Source organism: Somniosus microcephalus, chromosome 1 (genome assembly GCF_052327205.1).
Source record: "Somniosus microcephalus isolate GS21.2 chromosome 1, FLI_Smic_1.0, whole genome shotgun sequence".
In the NCBI taxonomy this organism is placed as follows: domain Eukaryota; kingdom Metazoa; phylum Chordata; class Chondrichthyes; order Squaliformes; family Somniosidae; genus Somniosus; species Somniosus microcephalus.
Genome location: NC_140987.1, coordinates 169,965,986 through 169,983,202, shown reverse-complemented (window position 1 = coordinate 169,983,202; position 17,217 = coordinate 169,965,986). Strand labels below are relative to the sequence as shown.

General features: G+C 48.9%; 1 protein-coding gene across 1 annotated transcript in view; it reads left to right on the top strand.

The window, feature by feature from the left end:
* The window catches only part of LOC147124458 (calcium/calmodulin-dependent protein kinase type IV-like), a 418,574-nt gene that overhangs the window by 199,912 nt on the left and 201,445 nt on the right, over window positions 1-17,217 (top strand). The window contains exon 4 of the mRNA XM_085987367.1: window positions 731-813. Coding sequence (XP_085843493.1) covers window positions 731-813 — 83 coding nt within the window. The remainder of the gene's footprint in view (window positions 1-730; window positions 814-17,217) is intronic.

Genomic DNA, 17,217 nt, shown 5'->3' with positions numbered 1-17,217 from the left:
CATCGTAATCCAACATTTTAATATTAATGAGGCTCCTACCTGTCTGCAGTGTGTGGCCTTGACGCTGCCGAAAACCCAGCAGTTAAAATGGCGGCGGCTGCGAATGTGTCAGGAACCGGGGAAGCGCAGAACCATCATTTTAACCGCCCAACCCATTCCCACCAGGCGGGCCGGGTTAAAATTGGGCCTTAATAACTTATGTTTTACCATGCTGAAATTTGCTCGAAATTAATTTGGATCAGGTACATTGATCACAATCTAGGTTACATATTTGTTTCTTTTGATGATAGTACTACCCTCTCTCCTTTTAATTTATTTATTACCCATTTGGTTCTACACCATACTAAGCATTATGTGTAGCCAAAAGGAAGGGTATGGAAACCTGTTCCCACCCCACTGCCTTTATGATTTTAAAAGAAGCCACTTTGATATATGAAGAAGTGAACAGGAGACATTACCGCCCATTTGCTTCACCTATGAGAAAGATCTGAACTCTGCTTGTCATATTCTCATAGTAGCACTCAACAAGCAGAGGATTTCAAGCACAATCCAAGCCTTGCCACTATACCATAACCCACTGTATTTTGGTTCTATTCTGATAAAAGCTGAGAATGATAAATACTGGGCCAACTGTTATCAATTTAATTCACATTTTTTTAAATGCTTATTAATAAAGGTGATGAAAAATACTAATTAGTAATTGTGGCTTTTCATATGTAATTTTTTACAGATTAGACTGAAAGAAATCTTTGAGACTCCATCAGAGATTAACTTGGTTCTGGAACTGGTCACAGGAGGAGAGCTATTTGACAGGTGTCTGATCTGTTGATCTTGGAGCTAGATTGATAAGGAAATTAAAAGCTGCAGTACCAGACTCAAACAGCTGTTAACTGTCTCAGGCATTTAAATACTTTCAATGATGTTGGTTTCCTTTGTACATATCAACTGATAATGATACAGTTTATAGTTTTGTCTGTGTCTTTATGTGTGAGTGTATATATACATATGTATATATAAAAATCTGTGTGTTGCTTACAGTGAATCAGAGGATTACATAGGATATACAGCACAGAATCAGGACATTCGGCCCAACCTGTCCATGCCGGCGTTTATGCTCCACTCGAGCCTCCTCCCGTCTATCCTCATCTGGATTGGAGGGTAGCTAATGTTACCCCACTATTCAAAAAAGGTGGTAGAGAAAAAGCGGGGAATTATAGACCGGTAAGCCTGACATTGGGAGTGGGGAAAATGCTAGAATCTATTATAAAAGATGTAATAGCAGAGCACTTGGTAAGCAGTGACAGGATCGGACAAAGTCAACATGGATTTACAAAAGGTAAATCGTGCTTGACTACTGGAAATTTTTGAGGATGTAACTGGTAAAATAGATAAGGGAGAACCAGTGGATGTGGTGTATTTGGACTTTCAGAAGGCTTTCGATAAGGTCCCACATAAGAGATTAGCGTGCAAAATTAAGGCACATGGGATTGGGGGCAAGGTATTGACTTGGATAGAGAACTGGTTGGCGGACAGAAAGCAAAGAGTTGGAATAAACGGGTCGTTTTCCGAGTGGCAGGCAGTGACTAGTGGGGTACCGCAAGGATCGGTCCTAGGACCCCAGCTGTTCACAATATATATTAATGATCTGGACGAGGGAATTGGATGTAATATCTCCAAATTTGCAGACGACACAAAGCTGGGTGGGAGGGTAAGCTGTGAGGAGGATGTCGTGAAACTCCAGTACGATTTGGACAGATTGGGTGATTGGGCAGAAACATGGCAAATGCACTATAATATGGATAAATGTGAGGTTATCCACTTTGGTGGCAAAAACAGGAAGGCAGATTATTATTTGAATGGCAATAGATTGGGAGAAGGGGAAGTGCAAAGAGACCTGGGTGTTCTTGTGCACCAGTCGCTGAAGGTAAGCATGCAGGTGCAGCAGGCGGTTAAGAAGGCAAATGGTATGTTGGCCTTCGTAGCAAGAGGGTTCGAGTACAGGAACAAGGATGTCTTGCTACAGTTGTACAGGGCCTTGGTGAGACCGCACCTTGAGTATTGTGTGCAGTTTTGGTCGCCTTACCTGAGGAAGGACGTTCTTGCCATGGAAGGAGTGCAGCGAAGATTCACCAGGCTGATACCTGGGATGGCAGGAATGACGTATGAGGAGAGATTGTGTCGATTGGGATTATACTCACTGGAGTTTAGAAGATTGAGAGGGGATCTCATCGAAACCTGTAAAATTCTGTCAGGCCTGGACAGACTAGATGCAGGAAGGATGTTTATGATGGCCGGGGAGTCCAGAACCAGGGGTCATAGTCTAAGGATAAGGGGTAAGCCATTTAGGACTGAAATGAGGAGGAATTTCTTCACCCAGAGAGTGGTGAACCTGTGGAATTCTCTGCCACAGAGGGCGGTGGAGGCCAGTTCATTAAATATATTCAAAAAAGAGTTGGATATATTTCTTAAGGCTAAAGGGATCAAGGGATATGGGGAGAAAGCAGGGACAGGGTACTGAATTTGGATGATCAGCCATGATCTCATTGAATGGCGGAGCAGGCTCGAAGGGCCGAATGGCCTACTCCTGCTCCTATCTTCTATGTTTCTATGTTTCTATCTAACTTTATCAGCATAACCCTCTATTCCCTTGTCCTTCATATGCTTATCTAGCCTCCCCTTAAATCCATCTATACTATTCTCTTCAACCACTCCCTGTGGTATTGACTTCCACTTTCTCACCACTCCCTGGGTAAAGAAGTTTCTTCTGAATTCCCTAATATTGATGGCCTCTAGTTTTGCCCTGTTCTTTATCAATAGAAGTATTAGCAATGAAGTGCAATGGGGAAAGTGTTACAGGAAGTTAGTATGACACTTACAAGAAGTATGTGCATGACAGAAAACTTTTAATATACCCTAGTCAGTCTCCTGTGGAAGTCAAGATTACGTGTAGTATTTAACTGAAGAGTTAGAGGCTGTGGAAAATTTAAACCAGGGCATGTAGATGTAATTCAGGCCCCATTTTAAAGTCATATATTCTGTTCTAAGTTGTAGACTTTTCTATTATAAATTCCTATGTCCACATTTATAATGGAAACAACTTGTGTAAACTAGTTACACTGAATATAATGGGGTCGATTTTAACTCAGCCGTGAGGCGGGCTTTGAGGCGTGCGGGGGGTTAAAATCGCAAAAACTGGGGGCCGGGACCCCCCCGCCTGGTTCCCGACACCTAGCCATTTTAACCCAGGCGTGTCTGATGGTCCCGAATCAGTCCCGCCTGCAACAGGCGGGACTGGTCTTTAGGGCACTTAAACAGCACTAATTGGCCTTTATAATCCCATTTTAACAGGCCCTTGCTTGTTTAACTCTTTTCGAACGTAAACATGCCTGGTGGGGATCACGCCTGTGAAACCTGGTGTGAGCACTATTGGTTTGCTGACTATCAGCTGCAGGTCAACCATTAAAGAGGAGATTTGATCAGTCATCATTTGCAGGTGGCAGGACTTTGTTGTCTCAGGCCTGGGGCAACTTTTACCAGGCTTAACCACACCTGTGGAAGGTTGGAGCCTCACACACTTCTCCAGTGTGACCTCCTGCGAAACCCCTCTCGCCACCCTCACTCAGCGCTTCCTCAACTGAGGCATCTACCAGAAGCATGGGAGGCCTTTTTTCCCTTCCCTTCTTGGCATTAGAGGACCTCCAGCACCAGGCGCGGCAACAGCAGAACCAGGAACAACAGCAACAACAGCAGCAGGAGCAGGAGCGACAGGCTGCTGCTCACCCACCTGAAGCTGCACAGGCCAGAAGGGGCCAGCGCATGGAAGCCCGTCGGCGCAGGAGATACCCCCCAAACAGGGTCTACAGACACAGGGTCAGCTACCTCAACATGACTGAGCAGCAGTGCCAAAGGCGGCTCCGACTTTCGCGACAGGTAGTGATTGACATCTGCGCAATGATACAGCAAGACCTGCTGCCCAGAGGACCAGGTGGACACTCCTTACCAGTGGCCATCAAAGTCACCACCGCACTCAACTTTTTTGCCTCAGGCTCATTCCAGGGATCAGCAGCAGACATCAGCGGCATCTCCCAGTCGGCCGCACACACTTGCATCACGCAGGTAACCGATGCCCTCTTTGCCCTCGCGCACAATTACATCCATTTCACCAGGGATCACGCAAATGTGACGGCGCGAGCGGTTGGATTAGCTCAGCTGGCAGACTTTCCAAGGGTGCAGGGCGTCATTGACTGCACACGTGGCCCTTAGGGCACCCCATCGCAATCCAGGTATTTTTGTCAACCGCAAGGGCTTCCACTCCCTTAACGTTCAGCTGGTGTGTGACCACAAGAAGGAGATTTGTGCCAAGTACCCTGGCAGTTGCCATGACTCCTTCATACTGCGCCAGTCTAGTGTGCCTCCGCTATTCAGGCCGCCAGACCAACTTCACGGATGGCTACTTGGAGACAAGGGCTATTGTGGTAAACCACTGTTTGTATTCCTGTTTGTCCTGTTTGTATTCCACTGTGTACATGCCTGGACATGCCTCGGCTGACTCCTCCCACAGGTCCTAGTATAAAGGTGACTGCTCCCCAGCCCTTTGTATCCTGGACCGGTCGACCACTCGAGGCAGACCTCCATTCTGTTGTTAATAAAAGCCTTTAGTTACTCTTCTAACTCTCAGTCTTTTATGAGTAATTGATAGCGCATCAATTTTATTAACAACATTTTTATAATGGAGAAGATCCTCACACCAGCATGCCTGGACTTAGATCATCGGGAGGCGGACTCATCCACCAAGTTTACTCACTGGCTTAAGTGTTTCGAAAAATTCCTGACCGCCTCCGAAGCAATCAAATCGGACGAGGACAAGCTGGATGTCCTGACCTCCAAAGTGAACCACCGAGTGTACTCGGTCATCCAAGACGCGACCTCGTACGCGGACGCTATCAAGCTCCTCAAGGACCAGTACACGCGCCCAGTGAACGAAGTGTACGCCAGGCACCTTCTGGGGAGTCGTAAACAACAACCTGGGGAATCGACCGTGGAATACCTTCAGGCACTGTCTGTGCTTGGCCGGGCCTGTGGTTGTAAGGATGTAAAGGCCGCTGTGTACACAGAGGAACTTATCCGGGACGCTTTTGTAGCGGGCCACAGATCCAATTACACCCGACAGCGACTGTTGGAGCAGAGTAACCTCGACCTCAACAAGGCCTCTGAACTCGCACTATCGTTGGATGCAGCCTACCAGGGCATGGATGCCTACTCCTCTGCACCGTGGACGCCGCGGGGAATGACAGCCTGGGACACGGTAGGACCGCCTCATAGCGCCGTGCCACCCCAGCCACACCCCAACAACGGCCCAACTACCGCAGCAGTGTCCCAAGGCCAGACAGCAGTGCCCCAAGGCCAGAAATGCTACTTCTGTGGCCAGGAAAAACACCCCAGAGCGCGCTGCCCGGCGAAAAACGCGATCTGCTCGGGCTGCGGGAAGAAGGGACACTACGCTAGCGTCTGCAGGGCCAAAGCCACCCCGAACCCCAGCAGCGCCGCGTGTGGGCCATGCGGGCCGCCATCTTGGACCTCCCCGGCCATGTGCGAATCACCGGTACAGCAGCCATTTTGGACGCCTCCAGCCACATGGGGATCATGGACGCCGCCACCTTGGATGACAGCCGGGACGCAGCAGGCCCCCGACACCGCCTCATCTGATACCCGCAGCGACACACCGACCCCTACGCTGGCATCCGTTACACTGGACCAAGCGAGACCGCACCAACTGGCCAGTTCCACAATGGACATTAAGGTAAATGGTCACGATACAATCTGCCTTTTTGACTCTGGGAGCACGGAGAGCTTCATCCACCCCGACACGGTGCGGCGTTGCTCTCTCCCAGTCCTGCCTGCGCAACAGCGGATTTCTATGGCCTCCGAGTCCCAGTCGGCGGACATCGGCGGCTACTGCGTGGTGACACTCGTAGTAGACGGGACCGTGTACGATCATTTTAAACTTCTGGTCCTGCCTGACCTCTGCGCTGCCGTCCTGCTGGGGTTAGATTTTCAGTGCCACCTTAAAAGTGTTACGATGGCGTACGGTGGACCCCTACCCCCACTCACAGTCCGCAGCCAGCAGCTTCCAAATTGCCCGCCGCGCACCAGGTGCAACCTCTCCACACTCAGAGTCACCCCCCCACCACTGTTTGCTAACCTCACCCCCGACTGTAAGCCCATCGCCACAAAGAGCAGGCGATACAGTGCCGGGGACAGGGTTTTCATTAAAACCGAAGTGGAGCGGCTCCTGAAAGAAGGGATTATTGAGGGCAGCACCAGCCCCTGGCGAGCCCAGGTTGTGGTCGTTAAGACCGTCGAGAAGCAGCGCCTGGTCATCGACTACAGCCAGACAATAAATCGCTACACCCTGCTGGACGCCTACCCACTCCCCCGTATAGCTGATATGGTCAACCAGATCGCGCAGTACTGCGTCTTCTCGACCATTGACCTGAAATCAGCGTACCACCAGCTCCCCATCCGCCCTGAGGACCGCCAGTACACTGCCTTTGAGGCAAACGGCCGCCTCTATCACTTCCTTAGGGTTCCCTTTGGCGTCACCAACGGGGTCTCCGTCTTCCAAAGGGAGATGGACCGGATGGTAGATCAAAATGCGTTGCAGGCCACTTTCCCATATCTGGACAATGTGACCATCTGCGGCCGTGACTTGCAGGACCATGACGCAAACCTCGAAAAATTCCTCCGCACCGCCCAACTCCTAAACCTGACATATAACAAGGAGAAGTGCATATTCCGCACAAACCGCCTCGCCATCCTTGGCTGTGTTGTGGAACACGGAGTCATCGGCCCCGACCCCGACCGGATGCGTCCCCTTATGGAACTTCCACTGCCCCACTGCCTCAAGGCCCTGAAGAGGTGCCTAGGGTTTTTCTCCTATTACGCCCAGTGGGTCCCCTACTATGCGGACAAGGCCCGTCCGCTGATCAAGTCCACCTCTTTTCCCTTGACGGCAGAGGCCCGCTTAGCCTTCCACCGTATCAAGGAGGACATTGCCAAAGCCACCATGCACGCAGTGGACGAATCCATCCCCTTCCAGGTGGAAAGCGACGCGTCCGACTTTGCCCTGGCCGCTACCCTCAATCAGGCGGGGAGACCCGTGGCCTTCTTTTCACGAACCCTCCAAGGCCCGGAGACCAGACACTCCGCTGTTGAGAAGGAGGCCCAGGCGATTGTGGAGGCTGTGCGTCATTGGAGGCACTACCTGGCCGGAAAACGATTTACCCTGCTCACTGACCAGCGTTCAGTTGCTTTTATGTTTAACAACAAGCAGAGGGGCAAAATCAAAAATGACAAGATCTTGAGGTGGAGAATCGAACTTTCCACCTACAACTACGAGATCTTGTACCGGCCCGGGAAGCTAAATGAACCCCCGGATGCGCTATCGCGTGGCACCTGCGCCAGCGCGCAGATCGATAGACTACGGGCCCTCCACAATGACCTCTGCCACCCGGGGGTCACCAGGTTCTTCCACCTCATCAAGGCCCGCAACCTGCCTTACTCTATTGAGGAGGTCAGGATCATGACCAGGAACTGCCAAGTCTGCGCTGAGTGCAAACCGCACTTTTATAGACCAGACAGGGCCCACCTGATAAAAGCCACTCGCCCCTTCGAGCGCCTGAGCGTTGATTTTAAAGGGCCTCTCCCCTCCTCCGACCGCAATGTGTACTTCCTCAATATTATTGATGAGTACTCCCGTTTCCCGTTCGCCTTCCCCTGCCCGGACATGACCAGTGCCACGGTCATTAAATGTCTGAACAACCTCTTCACCCTGTTCGGCTTCCCCAGCTATATCCATAGCGACCGGGGCTCATCGTTTATGAGCGACGAACTCCGTCAGTACCTGCTAACTAGGGGTATTGCCACAAGCAGGACCACCAGTTACAACCCCCGGGGGAACGGACAGGTGGAAAGAGAAAATGCGACAGTTTGGAAGGCCGTCCTGCTAGCCTTAAAGTCTAGGGGCCTTCCAACCTCCCGCTGGCAGGATGTGCTCCCCGATGCGCTCCACTCTATTCGGTCACTGCTCTGCACTGCCACTAACGCCACCCCTCATGAGAAAATGTTTGTCTTCCCAAGGAAGTCCACATCGGGGACATCGCTACCGCCATGGCTGACGTCCCCAGGGCCGGTCCTACTGAGAAGACACGTGAGGACCCATAAAACGGACCCCCTGGTCGAGAGGGTCGACCTCCTCCACGCCAACCCCCAGTATGCTTACATCGCATACCCGGACGGGCGGGAGGACACAGTCTCCATAAGAGACCTTGCACCCTCGGGGGCCGCAGTAACCCACTACCCACTACCACCCCCCCCCACGATCCAATATCCAGCCCCAGCAGACGGCAGGCCTGGGCCCCGCGACCCGCTCGACATCTACGAGGACGACACGCCTGTGCCACAGCCTACGCTGGACTCGACGCCGGAAGCTTCACTACCCCTGCCGTCGCCACGCCGATCACAGCGGCAGACAAGACCTCCGGAGAGACTCCAATACACTAACTTTTAATACACTTCACCCCGCCGGACTCAATTTTAAACAAGGGGTGAATGTGGTAAACCACTGTTTGTATTCCTGTTTGTCCTGTTTGTATTCCACTGTGTACATGCCTGGACATGCCTCGGCTGACTCCTCCCACAGGTCCTAGTATAAAGGTGACTGCTCCCCAGCCCTTTGTATCCTGGACCGGTCGACCACTCGAGGCAGACCTCCATTCTGTTGTTAATAAAAGCCTTTAGTTACTCTTCTAACTCTCAGTCTTTTATGAGTAATTGATAGCGCATCAGCTATCCCCTGAGGACTTGGCTAATGACGCCGTTGAGGAGGCCAGCCAATGAAGCTGAGGAGCGCTACAACTCCAGCCACATTTCCACCAGATCCATAATCGAGCAAACCATCGGCTTGCTGAAGATGCGCTTCAGATGCCTGGATAGATCAGGTGGAATCCTACAGTACTCAGCAGCCAGGGTCTCCAGAATCGTCGTGGTTTGCTGTGCACTCCACAACATGGCACAGCGTCGTGGCTTGCAGATTCCTGAGGACCAAGTGGCTCCTCACATACCCTCCTCAGATGATGATGATGATGATGAGGAGGAGGGCGAGAACGAGCATCCTGCAGAGGCCCATCAACCAGCGGCAGCATTACGCAAGAACATTGCTGCCCGGGATGCAAGGAATGCACTCATCCTGGCCAGATTTGCTTAGCCTAGTAAATCAAACTCTTTTGCCTCGCAGCTTTTTACCTGAGCATCGACAATGGCCAAACCCTGTGGATTCCTAGCTATTTGACCAGCATCCTGGCAACTGCAAGTAATCCTAAGCCCTCAATGTGAAAGCCCCATTTGCAAAATGACACATGCTAGAACTGCAACAGTTGCCATCAGAATTTTTATGCACAAGAACCAGCTGATGGCATTTTTACAATATACACAACATTTCACCCAAGTGGCTACCCTTGTGACTACTTGTGCTTTATTTTCCTCTTACGCGTGCCCCTACATAGTGGTTCCCCTGTGGCTGCCAGAGACTGCTGCATCTGTGCATGGAGTTCCATCACGTCTGATCTTATGAATGGACCCAGAGGCAGAGGGTCGACATGCAGCTGAGCCAAGCTGGCAGAGTCCTGCGCCCTCCGACGAGGACTCTCCACTGCTGTCCCTGTCTCCACAATCTGCTGATGCTCACTTGTGAGCTGTGATACACCAGGTGACAACACTACTCTATGTCCCGAAGGTCCCCCCGAGGTGTGAGTGTCTGCGCTGGTGCTGGGTGTGCTTATTTCTGCTGACGCTGTGCCCTTAGAGGTTGCAGATTCCTCTGAGGAGTCTGGAATCTCAGGCTCTTCCTCCTGCACAGTGGGGACAGGGGCTCTCGATGGTCCTGTGGGGGAGTAATGGAAAGAGTTAGAGGTGTGATGCCAAGGTTACATGCAGATTGCATTTTGCAGATGATCATAAGTCCATATGATATAGCTTCAGAATCATTATCAGCGACTCGTGCAATGTCAGTGAGAGAGATGGAAAACTATTCTGTCACCAGCTTGCGGGGATGCACCTGTCTGTCCTTCCCCAATTTCCACATCTGTATCAGCCCCGACAATCTCCAGGACGGCTTCCTCCCAGGGGGTGAGCTGGGCTACTGAGGGTGGCACTCCTCCTATCCTGGCTCACTCTCTCCTGTTGTGAGCTCTCTTTTCCTGCAATGAGGGAGACAAGTGGAGGTTGAGTGAGAATGAAGGAGTGAGTGTAGTGATTGCATAGCATTGATACTTAGAAGGAGACAAAGTTGGAGTGAGGTTGCAAGACCAAGGGCCCTCCCTGTGTGTTGTCAGTTGTGTTTAAAGCATCAGAGTGAGAGGGAGTGTAAAGGCTGCATGGTAGAATAGTTATGTGGATGTGTGCATAGAGAGAGAGGGAATGGCTAAGGGTGCATGGATGTGAGTGTCAAGTGGGATGTGGAGGAAGAGATTGCTAAAGCTGAGTGCTGGTGAGGAAAGGCAATGGGGATCAGATTGAGGGTGATGGAAACTTCATACTTACTTTTCCAGTGCGATGAAGGTCATGGAATCTTTTCCGGCACTGCATCCAGGTGCGCCGTGTGAGCCCCAAGGAGTTGACTTCCCCAGCCACCTGTAGCCACACAGCCTTCGTCTGACTGGGAGGCCTCTTCCTCCCTGAAGAAGGGAACAGGACCTCCCTGTGGGCCCGAGCGCCATCCAACAATGCCTGCAGTGATGCCTCATCAAATTTTGGTGCAGCTCTTGCCCTCCCGCTGGCCATTGTTCCTGCAGGCTCCTGTGCCATCATAAGGGGAAAGCTTGGAAGCCTGCAGAAGAAGCAAGGCTTGCTGTGGGCCTTAAATGCAGCAGCAATGATGACGTCATATTATGCGACTTTCTGACTGGAAATACTCATTTACCAAGGGTTCCCACACGTTGGAAATCAATTGGCCAATTGAGTTAAAATTGCATCAATCTCACACACTCATTTAAACACCAAATTCAGGGAATCCGACAATTCCCCGCAGCTGAGTTAAAATCGACCCCATAGTCTCTCTTTCCTGTTCTCATCTTGCTAGTTCCTTCGCTGTCTCTCCTCCGCTGATTCTATCTCTTTTTTTGGTCTGCTTTTCTCCCCTTGCCTCTTTTTTTTACATCCTTGTCTGTCCTTTTCTTCTTTCCTTTCTAGTTGGAAGAAGTAAGTGATATGGCATGGTGTAGCAGGGAAAGGAGCTACCAATGGTTGTAGGCTTTTTTGCCAGATGTGGAGAAAATGAGGCCCCTTTCCCATCCTCTCCAACAATCAATCATACTTTCCCTCGCTCCCACGTATTCCCTACCCCTTCCGCTTCCCGGTACCCATTCCCCTTCCTACCACACCCTCACTCCCATCATTATCCCTACCTCTTCCCCTTTGAACTACTCGCTCAACCCCTTTATCCTCCCCTCACTGTGCTCTGATGTCACTCACCTCAGCCTAACCCTCTATCCATTCTCCTACTCCCACTTGTCCCCCAAGGACAGGTGGGAAGCAGCCAGAGAGCCCTTCACCCTCAAGCGTTCTCTTCTCCTCTCCCCCTCTTATCCTACCTTACTATCTATTTCCCCCTTAAGAGGCTTTGTTTGCTTTTAAAATTCTACTTTTTAAAAAAGAAATAAATCAAATTAGAATGAGGAAATAAACTGTATACCTGCCTTTCTCTCTATCTCTGTGTCCCTCTGATATGTATTAGAAATGAAAATTTCTGTATCACAAATGTAGACTGTCAGCATTGACCTTTTATAAAGGCTAACAAAACACAAGTGAGGTAATTAGCTTGCTTCAATATTCAACTGGCGTTTTTCTTGAAAATTGAGGTAACATTACATGAAGAAAGACACAGGGCTAAAATTTTGGGTGCTTTACGTCACCTGTTACCATCAAAATGTAGCAAAAAGACGGCAGCCGCCACTCTTTCACCAGCTGGTGGTGGATCCCGCGGCATCTGCCATTTTCCGAGGTCCGGCAGCGCAACAAATTTAAATTAGGGAGATGTGACGTCACACCGACTTAACGTCACCATGGCGAACTTGGACCTTAGCGCTGAGTTCAACGCTGGGTACTAAGCTCGCCATGAAAACCCAGCGTTCAGCACACTCACAGAGGCGCTGTCAGCACCTTTTAAAGGGACACACACATCTTTCAGGTAAGTTTGCATTTAAACTTTTGGACTGGATTTTTTTGATTTTATTGAGGTAATGGCTATTTGCAATACATGTTAAAAGTTTTTTTAAGTGTGCAGGGAGTACTGCTGGATGCTTGCAAGGCCTCGGATGGTAAAGGAAGGCCTCTCTGAAAAGACAGAAAATGCTGCAAATACTCAGCAGGTCAAGCAGCATCTGTGGAGAGAGAAACAGAGCTCGCGTCTCAGGTCGAGGTGATGCCTGACCTGCTGAGTATTTTATGCTTTTATTTCAGATTTACAGCATCCACATGCAGAGGGAAGAGGAAGACGCAGAGGAGGAGGAAGCAGAAGGAAGGATGCAACTCAGACAGCCCCTTTCTGGCCAGCATATCCGCGACGGAATGATCCGTCTGCGATACCAGTGACCACAACCCTAATTCCACTTTCAATATTTGTCCCACACCTTACCTTCCCTCTGTTACTGACCATTACAGCGTTCTCTTGGCCACAATGCTGAAGTAAAAGCCACCACAAGGCAAGCTTTCCAATTCAACTTTATACATCTATCCATCCAATATGACATCAAGGAATCAACTCATCATCCTTATGCATTCCCTTAGTGACTGTCTTGTGTGTGCCTTTGCCTATCCTACTGATGTCATGCAGTGCTACTCCCGTGGCTGCAGTATGGCTGGTGGAAGGCTGCTGACTTTCAATGGGGGACACTGCAAATGGCCTTGTTCATTGACCTTGAGTAGCTGGTGGCTGGGAGTGTCAAATTGAGTGACTGTGTTTCTTCGTCTTGTTCTTCTTCACTCTCCTCTCTCTCTTCTTGGTCAACCACCGTCTGGGCAGGCTGCATTTCTTGGGTGTGTGAAATGAGGAAGACACAAGGGTGGAGTTGTGGTGAGGGGAGGGCGGGAAAGCAAGAGGTGCATGCGAGAAGGAGGATAACGTATGAGGATACCAGCATCTTGTAACTTTTCTGCCCCGCCGCTGGCCAAAGGCTCAGCCATGCCCCTGCCAAGAATGGCCAGCACCATCTCCTCCAAGGGGATGAGATGACGTTAGGAATGGCAGATGTGTCTCGTGTTTGGTCCAGATTGTTGGTAGGTGAGTAATTGGGTGGGGTGGGGGGGGGGGCAGGAGTCGTGTATTGAGAAGTGTGTGAGGCTAGTGATGCAGTTGGTAGGAGACGGCTTTGGAAGATGCATTCACTGACTTTGATCACTCGTCTGTGGTCATGAAGCTTCTTTGAGCACTGGAGCCAGGTGGTGGGTCCGACACTGCTGGCAGTGATGGCCTTGGTGATGTGGTCCCACATTGTTCTTTCTGGAGGGCCTCCTGACCCCTGTGGGTAGAGGACCTCTCTTGCAGCGTTGACCCCCTGCAAAAAGCTGGAGTGCTGCGTGCGAGACCCTGGGTGCCCCTTCCCTGGCTTGCTAAGCCATTTGTGTTAGTGCTGAAGCAGTTTTCCGGAAGGGAATTCAACTTTAAGAGTTGAAGACTCCCATTTGGGAATTTTTTTTCAAATGTTAATTTTTTTTTAAAAAAGGCAGTAGAACTGTAAGGGCTGAAAACTAAGAAAATGACAATGCATGCCCTTTTAATATCCCACAATGCCTGGCGAACTCATAGCCTCGCTTCCAGAGGCTGTTGGAAGATGCAATGCCGCTTCTAGTCGCCACATTCGGCACTGATGCCTGGAGTAACGCCACCAGGAGGGCGTTACATGGTGAGTTTAGCACTGGGCTAAAAATCTTTCGTCCCCAGTGTGAATTTCTCTCTCCTATCGGTGTGACCATTTTCAGCGGCCGTTAACCCGTGATACCGGCAACTTTCATGTCGCAGCCCAATTTTCAGGCCACACTCTTTCTCCCTCTCAACCCCCACCCCTCTCTGACACCAGACTTCCTCTCTCCCTCTCTAATGCATCCTGCGAAATTGGGTAAACTGCACATGCTCAAACTATGCTACAAATTCAGCAGACAGCATCACAGCTCTGGGCAACAAGAATTCCAGGCTTTTGGGTGAGATTTAGTCCTTCCAGTTAGAACTTGAATAAAGACATTGAAAGACACAAAAAACAATTCAATGGATAAATGTAATTATTTTATCGTGAAGTATGTGGGCAACACTATCAGGGTAGCAATTATTGCCTATTCCTAGTTGCCCTGAAGGCATTGATTCAGCCACACAGTATGGGATCAGAGTCTCTTGTAGGCCACATTAGTAAACCAGTTAAATTTTTACAATAATCTGGAAACATTCAAGGTACCAGCCCAAAAATTACCATAGAATCATTGAGTGTATTTGCAGCAGATGGCAAAGCTCTGCTTCTGCCTCTCTCCAGATCTAGACCCTGTGGAGCTAGTTGCCTATGTTCATTGATAAGTAAGTGTGTTAAGGCCTGCAGACATAGCTGCTGGCATCTTGGTGGGGGCTGCTGGCATCTTGGTGGGGGCTGCTGGCATCTTGGTGGGTGCAGCCATTCAAGGTATGCTGTTTGTTGAGAATGCCTTCTTTCATGCAATGCTACTGAAAGCATAATGTACTGTGATTAGGGTGCTCCCGAAGAAGTTATCAACATTATGGTTAGTTAGGCATTTACATTTCCTAGTGATGACATTGCGTCTACTGTCTACTGTAAAAAAATAATACTGGAGAAATTAATGGGACTGGAGAAATTAATGGGACTGAAAGCCGATAAAGCCCCTGGACCTGATGGCCTACATCCTAGGGTTTTGAAAGAGGTGGCTATAGAGATAGTCGATGCATTGGTTGTCATTTTCCAAAATTCCATAGATTCTAGAATGGTTCCCGCGGATTGGAAGGTAGCAAATGTAACCCCACTATTTAAGAAAGGAGGGAGAGAGAAACGGGGAACTACAGACCAGTTGGCCTGCCATCAGTAGTAGGGAAAATGCTAGAATCTATTATTAAGGACGTGATAACAGGGCACTTAGAAAATAATAATAGGATTGGGCAGTGTCAACATGGATTTCTGAAAGAGAAATCATGTTTGATGAATCTGTTAGAGTTTTTTGAGGTTGTAACTAGCAGAATAGATAAGGGGGAACCAGTGGATGTGGTTTATTTGGATTTTCAGAAGGCATTCGATAAGGTGCCACACAAGAGATTATTAAACAAAATTAGGGCTCATGGGATTGGGGGTAATATACTAGCATGGATTGAGGATTTGTTAACGGACAGAAAACAGAGAGTAGGAATAAACGGGTCATTTTGGGGTTGGCAGGCTGTAACTAGTGGGGTACTGCAAGGATCAGTGCTTGGGCCTCAGCTATTCACAATCTACATCAATGATTTGGATGAGGGGACCAAATGTAATATATCCAAGTTTGCTGATGATACAAAGCTGGGTGGGAATGTAAGTTGTGAGGAGGATGCAAGGAGGCTTCAAGGGGATATAGACAGACTAAGTGAGTGGGCAGGAACATGGCAAATGGAATATAATGTGGAGAAATGTGAAGTTATCCACTTTGGTAGGAAAAATAGAAAAGCATTGTATTTTTTAAATGGTGAGAGATTGGGAAATGTTAGTGTTCAGAGGGACCTGGGTGTCCTTGTACACGAATCACTGAAAGTTAACGTGCAGGTACAGCAAGCAATTAGGAAAGCAAATGGTATGTTGGCTTTTATTACAAGAGGATTTGAGTATAAGAGTAAAAACATCTTACTGCAATTATATAGGGCCCTGGTGAGACCACACCTGGAGTATTGTGTACTGTTTTGGTCTCCTTACCTAAGGAAGGATATACTTGCCATAGAGGGAGTTCAACGAAGGTTCACCAGACTGGTTCCTGGGATGGAAAGATTGTCCTATGAGGAGAGATTGAGTAGACTAGGTCTATATTCTCTAGAGTTTAGAAGAATGAGAGGTGATCTCATTGAAACATATAAAATTCTTACAGGGCTTGACAGGGTAGATGCAGGGAGGATATTTCCCCTGGCTGGGGAGTCTAGAACCAGGGGTCACAATCTCAGAATAAGGGGACTGCCATTTAGGATTAAGATGAGAAATTTTGACACTCGGGTGGTGAACCTTTGGAATTCTGTACCCCAGAGGGCTGTGGAGGCTCAGTCGTTGAGTATATTCAAGACGGAGATCGGTAGATTTTTGAATATCAAGGGATATGGGGATAGTGCAGGAAAGTGGAGATGAGGTAGAAGATCAGCCATGATCTTATTGAATGGCGGAGCAGGCTCGAAGGGCCAAATGGCCTACTCCTGCTCCTATTTCTTATGTTCTTATGTCCCAGCTTTGTTTAGGAAAAGAAGTCTTTGCATGCACTAATTATCTCCACACAAGATAAGGCCACCTCTGTCTACAAATGCCCATCTCTGTCCCCAGTGGGTGGGGACACTCTTGTGTAGTCTGACCTGCCTCCCTTGGTAGGTCTGTTTTTTTAGAAAATGGAGGTAAGGGGATTACATAGAAGTTACAGCACAGAAACAGGCAATTCAGCTGAACAGCTCTATGCCAGTGTTTACGCTCCACACGAGCCTCACCCTATCAACATATCCTTCTATTCCTTTACCCATCATGTACCTATCTAGTTTTCCCTTAAATGCATCTATGCTATTTGCCTCAACTACTCCACGAGTAAAGAAGTTTCTCCTGAATTCTTATTGGATTTATTGGTGACTATCTTATACTTATGGTCCCTAGTTTTGGACTCCCCACAAGTGGAAACATCTTCTCAACATCTACCCCATTGAACTCCATCGTAATTCTAAAGACCTCTATCAGGACCTCTTTGTGATCTGAACTGGATATTGTGTTTTTCACATGCACCCTTACATATACTTCACTAATATTTTTGAATGCGAACTGAGAAAGGCTTGGTGAGATGTGGCCTGATTCAAATTGTTAAACTGCTTTATTTCAAAGACTGCAAGTGAAAATACATAGTAACAGTCAAAGCAAATTCCACTGAGTTAACTCCCACTTTTCTCCTCTCAAAATGGGGAAA